At 40.9% G+C, this 12,171-nt stretch overlaps 2 protein-coding genes across 3 annotated transcripts in view; one reads left to right on the plus strand and one right to left on the minus strand.

Moving 5' to 3' along the window:
• Nucleotides 1-441: 441 nt before the first annotated feature.
• Nucleotides 442-12,171, plus strand: part of brf1a (BRF1 general transcription factor IIIB subunit a) — a 103,244-nt gene continuing 91,514 nt past the window's right edge. The window contains exons 1-3 of one of the 2 annotated variants that reach the window (XM_084044815.1): nucleotides 442-562; nucleotides 2,928-3,159; nucleotides 10,976-11,056. In XM_084044815.1, the coding sequence (XP_083900941.1) occupies nucleotides 2,973-3,159; nucleotides 10,976-11,056 (268 nt within the window). In that variant the 5' untranslated portion in view covers nucleotides 442-562; nucleotides 2,928-2,972. Of the gene's footprint in view, nucleotides 563-1,086; nucleotides 1,129-2,927; nucleotides 3,160-10,975; nucleotides 11,057-12,171 lie in introns of those variants that run through there. The other variant, XM_084044816.1, reaches the window with a different exon arrangement.
• On the minus strand, nucleotides 7,330-7,683 carry LOC311036250 (DNA-directed RNA polymerases I, II, and III subunit RPABC1-like; the record flags this gene model as incomplete). Its single annotated transcript, XM_084044820.1, has 1 exon — nucleotides 7,330-7,683. The coding sequence occupies one exon, from the start codon at nucleotides 7,681-7,683 to the stop codon at nucleotides 7,330-7,332; it is 354 nt and encodes a 117-aa protein (XP_083900946.1).

Raw genomic sequence — 12,171 nt, forward strand, 5'->3', positions numbered from 1 at the left:
TTATACGCGAGTTTGGGCTTCTTTTTCAGTAAGCGGGTTGTTTCTAAAGTGTAGTCGCTTATTTGGGCGTGCTTGGTTCCTAATGTTGTTTAAACCAGTGGCAAGATTTGTGTTCAAAAATATAAATGTTCCACTTTTTTCCAAGATAGTTTTGAAAATAGCAAATCTACTTGTAGATCAGCTATTTCCAAATAGGTTATATCGCTTCTTTTGGGCTTGTTTTCATAGACCTGGTTGCTTATTTCTCCTCACACAATCTGGCAACACTGCTGCCACCCCCTAGGTGACTTTGGTCTCGCCCGTCTCTGGAGCATTCAAACCCACGTGTAGGGCGTGTGTTGTGTTGTCTTGCACATGATAGTGTTGAACTACCCTCCTTTACTACTAGGTATGTGCTCTAAGCAGTAAATAAATAACTCATAGGCTCAATGAATAATACATTAAAAATTAGCATTGCTATAAAAAAGAGTTGGACTGTGTTTGTGAGAAGAAGCTGACACGCGGTCCAAGGTGCCGGCAAGCAAGCGTGGTCACCACCAGCAACAACAACTGTTTATCCTTGGTATGTACAGGCTACTGTAACAGCAATCAGTCAATCTGTAGAATATTGTCGATTTAACTGGTTATTTCATTCAGACATAGCTCATTGCATCAGGCCAGTTGTCAATCAGTATGGATTTAAATACCTATCACCGGCTAGTAGGTTACAAAGAATTCGGTTACCCATACATTTGTGTGACGCTAGAGGTCGCAGTTGTGCTATTACATCGAATCAAAGCATTGAATCAGATCACAGTGCGTATACTTCTATATTCGTTGAAACGGTAGAATTAATGTTTCTCTTAATTACTCGTCCTAGCAAGTTGAGGTGGTTCATATGAATAAAACAAAAATCGTTTTTATAAACTGACGGCAATTAAAAAAAACACAAACCCTTTTCAAATTACTTTGCAAGGCAATTGCACAACAGCGACCTCTCTGGAGAAACGGTCTGGTGTCAACAGCATTCGGTGGGTCACCAATTCCGATGTAACACCGCCTTGGCTATAGCTTTAGCTTAGTCTTGCCGGGTCAGCTATCATCAGCCGTGTGGGTTTCCAACTCTCCATGTGTAAAAACCCCAAACAGGTTTGCTGCTTTACATTTGCTTTCTCCCCGTAAACCTTTAGTTCAGTTTACACCTCACCAGGAACCTGATGTTCACAAGACCTCTCAGTATTTGAGTCTTGTCTTGTTAGCTGGTAAAATAACGTAGTGTAACCGTTTAGTCTGGTGGGCTTATTCTGTGCCGGTGGGCTGCAGAGGGTTGCCACGTAGCTAGCCAGCTGTAATGTAGAGGTGAAGTGATATTATAGTAGCCGGCTGGTGTGCGGTCACCAGTGGTGTAAAGTAACTAAGTACATTTACTCAAGTACTGTACTTAAGTATAATTTTGAGGTATTCTTTACTTTACTGGAGTATTTACGAGTGTCTGTACTTTTCTACTCCACTATACATCTGAGAGGCAAATATTGTACTTTTAATCTACTACTACTATTTGGTAACTGTAGTTTCTAGTTACTTTGTAGATTTAGATTATTAATACTAAACATCAATTAACCACTTAAGCATCATACTACTATATTTAGGCTGTTTGAAAATAGCCGATCTACAAGCTCACAACAGACATGACCTGTTGTGAGCTTAGATCTACTATTTTCGAAAGATTTTATACATTTTGAAAACTTGAAATGGGACATTCTGCACAATGAATACTTTTACTTTAGTACACTTTGATGCCAATACTTTTGTACTTTTACTCAAGTACATTTTGAATACTGAACTTTTACTTGGAACAGAGTATTTTTACATTGTGGTATTGATACTTTTACTGAAGTAAACATCTTTAGTACTTCTTCCATCACTGTTTGTAGCCGGCCGGTGTGCTGTCACACTGTCCCTGATTGATTGCATACAAGATGTCATGTGTCATCATTACATTCTTAGATTCATTTACATATCTACATATGCATTCATATACTGTACTGTATACCTACATATACTTAGTATCAGACTTCAGGGTCTGAATAATGAATTCCGCATGAGGTTACATTCACCTTTTGCAATTTATGCAGAGTACAGATGATGATTCAGAACGTATTTGCATTAACCACCACCACCTAACACTTTATTGCAATCCCCTACAAAGCAAATAGGGAGAACTATAATCTCCCATCAGAAAATGCAACCATAAACTCCCGGATGAAAACATTGAAGAATCATAAAGTTGCTGTTTGGCAGAAAAACCTCCATATTCTTTATGTGTTTTTATATAAATGAACCCCCCACCTGCTTCACACAAGCATCAAAAGCAGCAGATCCACACGCTCGACGCATTTTGAGCTTGTAGATTTGCTATTTTCTTTCATTTTTGAATTTGAATCCTGAAAAGTAACAGTTTTGGACATATACGGTTTCCACCCGACAGAGATGATACGCCTTGTGTGCTTCCTCCCATGATAACATACTGTATATTACTTGAGCTTCAATATTTATGAAGACATTTTTTTTATGGGACTGGAGATGCATTTTAAATTGCACCTAATCTTGGGGTGGGGAATTCTCAATCCAGACTTCTGCATTTGAATGTGTATCTATGAGGGTTGGTGTCAGACCTAAGGTGATGTGTAAAAATCAAATATCACACTATGCCTGACAGGCTATTTCAGCTGTTTAAAAAAAAAGAAAATATTTTCTACGTTATTAAAAACCAGGAAAAGACCACACTTATTCCATATCACGCATGCTATTACAAAATCCAAAATCCCAGACAATATCTATTGCCCAGCCCTAGTCAGGCCCTTGACATCCTCCTAACGGAACACCCTTGTTTGGCACCACTGTACTGTGCAGACCTTTGTCATTGATTCATTCATGTTTCCCCTCAGCCTCTGTGGTGTGACTGAGCGTCAGCAGCTGTCGAGGGCATCACCATGAGCTCCAGGCTGTGTAAGAACTGTGGGAGTTCAGACATCGATGTGGACCAATCCAGGGGAGATGCCGTCTGTATGGGCTGCGGCTCTGTCCTGGAGGACAATATCATCGTCTCCGAGGTTCAGTTTATGGAGTCAGGTGGAGGCGGAGCATCTCAGGCTGTAGGACAGTTTGTCTCCAGAGATGGTGAGTGAGTGAGTGACTGATGATTATAGGCTACATGCTTTTATGGTATTTGTAATTAAGAGTAGACCATAATCAGTGGATGGAGACAAAAACTGAGATATACTGTACGTACCAGCAGTCCAGCGTATGGGGTCCGGTGTAGCAAGGGCTGCCTGGCTGGTCCCTAACATTATCCTTACCACAACATAAAAATACTCTGCTACAAGTCCTGTGTTCAAAATGTTACGTGAGAAGCACACATGCAGAATGGCCTATTTCACAATCATAATATTGATTGTAATTAGTAATGCATAGATGTTTTGTTTAATGTTGCAGCTGATGAAGGTGTGGGGCTGATTTGTATTACTTTATGTGCTTAACCTCTCAATTAATTAGTTTTGTATTCAAATTTTAAGTCTGCAGAACTAAAGCTATGAAAAAAATGTAGTTGAGTAAAAAGTACATTATTTGCCTCCAAGTGGCTATAAAGTATAGCAATAAATGGAAATACTCAAGTACAGAAGTGCCTCAAAATGGAAAAGTACTTGAGTTGAGTAAATGTACTTAGTTGCGTTCTACCAATGGTGCTGACCACACATATAACATCCTGGCTTGGAATCCGGGTCAAAACGTCTCTTTTCTGACTCTTGGGTCTAGTCTTGATGCTCTACTTTGTCACAAAAAAAACCCACCAATTATTAGTGTTACCAGAAGCAGAATATAGCATAAGACATTGTGTTCAAAATGAGGTCCAGCGCCCATAATAAATTGTATTAAAATCCTCCAAGGATGACAAAAGTTTAACAGATTTATTTTGGTTGTGGTCCATTTGGTAACAAATTGCTTGGACAGAATGCTGGCAGACTGCCTTGACTCCGTTATTAAAACAGAGACCCGGAACTCAGAGAGAATGAACATGTAATAGCTTTCTGAAGGATCTACTAAATATTCCATGAAGCAGATAAGCTTTTCTTGCTGACGTTCTTGTTAATTGCACGACTCAGGTTTATGCTTTGAAGGCACTTTTTCCTCCATTCATAACATTTACCTTCTGATGTGGTCTTTTTTTCTTATTGGTATTTCTTCTGTAATAGAGTATACAGTGGAAAGCAATATGAAGGAGACGGAGAACATAAAGACTAAAGCTTAATTCATACTATGTCGTACGACGGTGTTATTCACCGACAGGAGCCGATCTGCAAGATCCGATGCTTTGTGAGCTTGTAGATCGTCTTTTGTTGGCAAGTGGTACTATCATAGGGAGTATGAATTAGATTTAACCACTTCGACTAAAATAGCAGATATACAAACATACTAACCGACACAATGCGTTGCGGCTGGACGTGACTGTAGGTTGCATTGGGAAGCGTTGTGAGCTTTAAGATCTATTTTTTGCAAAGGGATTTGGTGTAAAGGAAATAATAGCGTAACTAATATAGAGTCCTGGGGGCCCCCGGTCAACCAAGTATATAGGGTTTAAGTGGTTATGGGAGTGAGAAAGAAAATGACACAACAAACAAAGGTCACCAACATGTGACATTTCAAGCTTATAGCGTTCAACAACTGCTTTTTTCTAATATGCACGTGCACAACACAGGTATCTGCCCCCAAAGCCACTTATCTGTATTCACAACATTGACTTCATGATTAGCCCCGACCTTCAGACTGACACGTTCATTTCGCTGAGCATGAACAAGACTCTGACCAGAGAGGGCTTGAGAGGGCCTTTGTGATTGAAGATTCTCTGTCCTGCCACTAGAGTGCAGTGTTAACTATGACGTACATACTGCATAGAAGTAAAAACAAAAAAGACAGGGTCTAATAACAGCATGGCTCCCATGTGAATCTCGGTCTGCATGTGGTCAGTCTTCTATGACGCATCTGTGACGTATTACTCTATATTTGGGCAAGATTTCAATCAATTTTGACTACCATAATAATGATAACATTTTATTATCAAGCAATATAAAAAGAAAATAGGTACTTCCTTCACCTACTGGCAGTGTGCACAAGATATTTGGCGCTGATTGGTCCAATGGTTGGTTTGTGAGACCAGCAAAAAAAGAAATTAAATTGGCCCGGGCGGCTGGCGTAGCAGCGTGTCGCGGGTTCGAGTCCCGATCCCGACAACCTTTGCTGCGCATCACCCCCCATCTCTCTCCCCATTTCCTGTCAGCCAACTGTTCATCTATCAAAGGCAGAAAAAGCCCTAAAAATATATTTTTAAAATAGGGGAAAAAATGAAATTAAGAAACCACAATTTCTTGAATCCATAATATGTATCACATAATTGTGGTTATTGTCTCAGCCCTACTGAAAATGGTGAGGTTTTTATTATTGTTAACCATGTTTAAGTTAACCCATTGTACAAGGCTTTAATGTTTTAATGTTTTTACCTCAAGTATGAGAAGCATGACAGCTTTTCCCACTTTAGGGCATGGTCCCACCCCACTTTTATTTTACCTATGGGGTGGAATCTGCCAATGCTTTGTCAATGCAAATGCATGGATTCATGGACAAAATGCGCAAGACCATGAATCCACGCATTTGCATTGACAACGCATTGGCAGATTCCGCCCCATAGGTAAAATAAAAGTGCGGTGGGACCGCGCCCTCATCAGGGAGCTTTAGCCTAAAAATGTTTATTGTCCAAAATGGGTTTGCAGCAATTCATGAAATTCAGTAAATGTTCCCTAACAATGAATGTATCTGATTTTTTTTTATAACACACCATTGGATTAACTTCATTTATAAAGATCAACTTGTAGAGACTTGCAACTATAAGATAAGTAATCCAGCAAAATGCTTTTGAGCGGTGTAGCCGCTCCTATAAGTGGGTTTGGGACAAGACCGTCGTGAAAATTTGTCTTTCCCTGTACTGTGATTGGCTGACTCTATTCACACCCTTTTCGCTGTACCATGATTGGCTGACTCTATTCAGACCCTTTGCTTAGATTGGCTAGCGAGACGCATGATGAAATTAATAACATATAAATAGCACCACGCACTTAAAAAAAAATGCTTTTTTTTTAAGTGAGCTTCCGTCACTGTGATGACCACTGTTGTTTCTAAATAACACCGCTCACTTCACACTGGGTGTGATTTTTTTATTTTAATATATTTTTGGGGCTTTTATGCCTTTATTTGGACAGGACAGTAGGCTGACAGGAAATGGGGAGAGAGATGGGGGGGAGACATACAGCAAAGGTCGTCGGGAACGGGAGTCGAACCCGCGACACGCTTTCATGCTGGATTACCAGTTTATGTGGTATGCGCCTGGACCGCTAGACCAGCGGACGCCAGCAAAATGCATTTTTAAGCATGGCTTGAAGTCTAGCCAAAAATTATAGATATTTTAATTTTGTCATTTATTTTTGTCATTAAATTTTTTTTATATCCTATATTCAAATTGGCTTAAGGGAGGACCGGTGTGCGGTGTGACCTGACTTCATGCTCATGCCACCGTGCCATATCCATATAAGGAGTTCCCAATGCAGCTACGGCCAAATATGGAGTGTGTTGTCTAACCTCCATGTGTCGTCATGGCATCAGCAAACAAATCAGTCAGCTCCATATATGGGCACAAAAGGGGGCATGCCCATATATGGGCATATACTGATGACATATCTCTGTGTATGGGCATATCAGTCAGATCGGCCGAACCTCTAGTCTTACAAAAGTATCTATATATATACAATTTGAATCCTGCGCCATGTCGGTTGTCAGTATGTACGTTGTAACGTTGTATGTGGCCAGTGTGACGTCATCTCACGACAGCATGACATCACGGTCGTGACATCACGATGAGACGGTCGTCCCGAATATGGACACAACGCCAGTGTGACGTAATCTCACGACAGCAGTGGGTACTTTCAAAGCCTGCCGTGGATTTAGGAGAGCACAAAACTCTCTCTCACACTGTGAGGTGCCTGTAAGGTGGCACTGCAAAGTGAACGACGCGTCACGCTTGCGTGGATTTAGGAGAGCACAAAACTCTCTCTCACACTGTGAGGTGCCTGTAAGGTGGCACTGCAAAGTGAACGACACGTCACGCTAGACGTTCGGGCCGCTACTTACAAGTGAAAAAATCTAAATAGAACTAGACGTAAATACTAGACCAGACAAGATAACAGCAATATAAAGGTGGTATGGTACCGAGTTTCCTTTATTATGACCACAAAGAACTTGCTGTCACTGTACCAGTCTGTATGTAATATACCGCCCAGCCGTCTCACTAGGTCTGATGATCTTTACTACCTGTCCCCTTTTCAGGCCATAGTAGCGAGCCACAGGGTCCACTCTCTGGATTCTAGGTAGCTGACTCTCCTTGAGTTTGTACCTTGCCAGCAGTTCAGTCACTTCCTCTTTGGTCATGACGCTGTGTTCTGGAACAAGCTCATGCTCTGTGATGTTGATGAGCAGCTCTTGCTGTAGGAAGTGTTCCAGGGTGTATTTGGGTGCCATGTCAACCAGAGCCTGTTTGGCCGACGGCGTCATGCCCTTCTCAGTAACGATGATAGCGCACATGATGTTTTCCGACTGCATCTTCTGACAAATCTTCTTGATGATTTTGATGCCAATCTTTTGTTCCTCTTCAAAGAAAACAAACATCTGGTCAGTGGGGTCATCATTGTGTGCAACTAGCACAGTGAGTTCGCCCCGTTTGGGGTGACCCTCGCTAGGCTTGTCTCCGAACTGACTCTTAAATTCATCAAGAGTCTGGTCCAGTTCATCCTGGGTCACCAGATAGCCCCTGTCATAGCACAACTGCATGATTGTTTTACGGATTTTCCACAGCTTGTATGTTTCTTCTTCGTTATCTCCCATTTCCTTGAACCTCCTTGAACTTTCATCCATAATCACCTTGAACCCTACTACTTGATTGAGATGTAAACTTTGATTTAATATTGTGAAGCCTATGTAAACAGTGAAAACTTCACAAGAGATGGCACACTTAATATGTAAACGATACTGCTTCTTCCACTGTGCGGCCAGGTCTTAAGTACGGTTCGACGCTCCTTGTGATGTCACTGTGATGCCATTTATGATGTCAGCCAGTTCCATGTCAGTCTTGCCCAAATATGGTGATCTATGTCTATGACATCAGACTGGCCTCCAAGTTCTCTGATCGTCAATACCGAGTAAAGATAGCGTACTAATATCAAACAAATATGAATGTCATGAATGGCCTTTTTAACGGCAGCCCCAGATTTCTTAGGGAAATTGGCACCAAACGAGGGTGTCCTTGTCAAGCAGTCTAAAAAGCCAAATGATCCGGGTCACTGGACGAAGTGGACACGCATAGGTCCGATCTCTCTAACTTCAACTTCCACAGTCCTGACTCTGTCGAGAGTGCTCAGGGTAACTGTGGGTCTATGATCATGGTGCTGACCTGTAGATCTGATACTTCTGTCTGCCATTTATCATATTGTGCTCAGTGCCACTGCACGCACATTCCTTATGTGTGATGACGTGAAATGACACATGATCTAATGCCACCGCACTGACACCCCCACACCCTGCAGAGATGCAACACATGACACACAAGGCACGCACGCACGCACGCACGCGCGCGCACACACACACATCAGAACAATATGGAACCCAGGCCCCAAATCATCAAAGCGTCCAAGATGAGATAAAACCTGTATTGATCCCGCTGGTAAAAAAAACTATTGCAAGTATACCCTCACAGAAACAAATCTGTGTGAAAATATATTTTAAACCACCAAAATATACAGTATGTGAGAGAATATACCGTAACACACCATTTTCAATAGGCAATTATACGTATTTTTTTCACACATGGATGATCACATGCATACGTACTCACACGAGTCTTGAACAACAGAAAGAAGAACGGATTGATATATGAACTAAGTTGAAAAGTCCATGAATTGTTTTTTTTAAAAACACTTTATTTTTATTTTTCCATATGTTGCATAGAAATACAAGCACATTGGCTTATGTACGACATCTTATTTCCCCAATCCCCCACCCTCCCCCCAAGGTCATGACAAGACAGGCAACAAAAAATAATAAATATTAATAAAAATCACTGGACAGTAAAGAAAAGGACAAGTATATAAAAACAAAAGACAGACAAACAAACAGACAGACAAACAAAACAGTTTAACTTTTTGTCAGAATATGATGTTTCTTTCAGGTCAAATTTAAGGATAGTTCCACTATTGAGAGCGATGGAATAGAAATAAAAATGCGAAAATACATAGTTTTGCATCCAACCGTCTATACACTGTAGGTCTCCAGCCAGAGGCCATCAGAGCCAGATTTTTTGAGTGTTGTCAATTATATAAGGAGTATGTATTCAAGTGAAAGGTATGTTTTCAACAAATTCTATAAAAGGGGTCCAGGTTTTAATGTATCTATCCTTGGAGCGATAGAGCCACTACGGTTGTATTTCAATTTCTCCAAAGGTATCATAGAGAGTACCTCTTTGATCCACTGTTGGAATGAGGGAGGTTTCTCCGATTTCCACTGTCTAAGTATCAGCCTGCGAGCCAGCAGCGTAGTGAATGCTACGGCATTTGCTTGGAGACCTGTGAGCCGTTCCCCGATTGGAAACACTCCAAAGACTGCAATCACCGGTCAGGGATCCACCACTCCACCACATATTTAAGAGATCGCTTCGAAAAGTGTGGCTGGTCTGTGCTGACATCTCGGACACCCAGCATCAAAGCCAGGGTAGATCTTGGCTAACTTATCATTAGAATAGTGAAGTCTATGTGTGACCTTAAATTGGATAAGGCTGTGTCTTATACATAAGGAGGTAGTGTGTATACGTCTCAAACAATCAGACCAGGTTTCCTCCGAGAGTGTGACACCCAGATCTGACTCCCACGCCAGTTTTGTGTTGTCAAAAGAGGGAGGATTTATGCCCTGTATTATATTGTAGATTTTTGATATATTCTTTTTCCTCAAAGGATGAAGTTCAAGAATTGTATTTATAGCATTTTTGGGTGGTGAGGAAGGGAGTGGGAAGTGTTTCTGAGCAAAACTGCGCACCTGCAGGTATCTAAAGAAGCGGGTTTTCGGGATGTCATTGTCCTGTTGTAACATTACAAATGAGGCAAATGAACCCTCAATGAAGAGGTCTTCAAAATACACCAAACCAGATCTATGCCAAATCTTAAAAGCTGCATCGTTCTGTGATGGGGGGAACAGGCGATTGCCAACCAGTGGGAGGAGCGTGCCTGCCTTGTTGAGGCCAAAATGTTTCCTGAATTGGAACCAAATTTTGATAGTATGTTTAACCACCGGGTTTACACCCTAAGTCCATGAATTGTTAAACACACAATGGCCAAAGTTGGTAAATAGTCAACGATACCTATCAGGGGTTGACGCTAAGGTCTCAGAGGCACTTGCCCAATGGGCAAGTACAGGTCATGTTCTACTTGCCCAAAGGTCATGCCCACTTGCCCGAAAAGTAATTGTCCATTATAAAAGGATACGTAACATTTGCACTTGTAGAACAAATGAATGTTAAATCCAATCGATAACTGCTGAGTGGCGTCCCTTTGAAAAACCAGAATGAGTGCAACTACTAATTGTAAAAAAGTAGCATTGTTCTTCATAAATAGCCAATATTATTTAATGAATACGGAATGCACTTGCCCATCGGGCAACCTGAAGGTGGAGTTTGCCTTCAGGTTGCCCAAACGTTTTATTTACTTGCAACGGGCAGTCGGGCAACCGTTAGTGTCAACCCCTGCCTATTGGCGCAGGTATAGTCCTTTAAATTAATATGGACAGATTGAATGTAACCTGTAAGTTTTTTTTTAAATGATGTTAATACCCTTCCCTTACTTGTCCCCAGACGGTGGCAAGAATCCTACGTTTGGTGAGGGATATTACACAGGTTCTGGAAGGGAGTCCAGAGCCCAGACACTGGCGAATGGTGAGTCAACAGCAGGGGGCACCAGTTCCCTTTGTGAAGTGTTGATATCCATGAATGGCTTTATGTATCACAGATAGCTAATATTTTTCAAACGTTTGTAGAATCCATATCCAAATTGCCTAAATTGTCTAAAGACCCATCTTTAAGCTTACCCCTTTATCTGCAAAACATATTTTAGACAAAGAGTCAAAGACTATGATATATACACTTCACAAGTCTGCTACTAAACAAAGATAAAAATGCATATTTTACCATTAGATAAAAATATAGTAACACTTCATGATCTGTTGTGTGAATGTGTAATGAAACCAATGTCTGCATGAAATTTCTAACCTGTTAAAAAAGTGTTAACTTGAAGGCTGCCCCTTCTTTTTGTGTCATATCATGATGTTTCTTTGATTTGAAAGTTGATTAAAAAAGGTGATTGTGCTAGTAATTACCACACACGTCAAGTCCATTTAATCCCCACTATTGCTAAATGAATGTCAAATTATTGGGGCAGAACAACATAATTCGCTGCATAAATCCCCCCCAAATAAACCTAAATTAAGAGCAGCTCAGGTTCAGGATGAATGAGGATGATGAAAATGTTTGTCAATGTCATCTACCACATGCTTTTGTTAACTGTAAAGCATCAACAGAGGCCAAGTTTAGCCAGTGCTTCTTAATGAGTATTAAAGACGCAGCAGCATATGCAGTAAAATCTGAGGTGATAGTAAACAACAATTCTCCCCAAGCTACAAGATTCTTTGTAACTGTGTAACACAGGAACTTAAAGGAGTAGTTCACCCACAAAATTACTTATTTCCTATCAAAAAAGATCTGCTTGAATTCAAGGCTTCATGGGGTGTGTAACTGATAGAAAATGTCATTTTTGGGTGAACTAGGCTTTGGTGGTGTATATTTCCCAGGGTTCCCGCGGGTCCTTAAAAATTTAAGGGAATATAAGGTCTTAATTTGTCTTAAATTTGACCAAATTTGACCGGAGTTCTTTCATTCACTCAGCTGTAGCTGACGAGCGTGTCTCGTTGCCCGTCCGTCAGCGCTGCTTAAGGGAGGAGTTCACCCAAAAAATTACTTATTTTCTATCAATTGCACACCCTATGAAGCCTTGA

This window comes from Gymnoscopelus microlampas, assembly GCF_963454915.1.
Source record: "Gymnoscopelus microlampas genome assembly, chromosome: 20".
Classification (NCBI taxonomy): domain Eukaryota; kingdom Metazoa; phylum Chordata; class Actinopteri; order Myctophiformes; family Myctophidae; genus Gymnoscopelus; species Gymnoscopelus microlampas.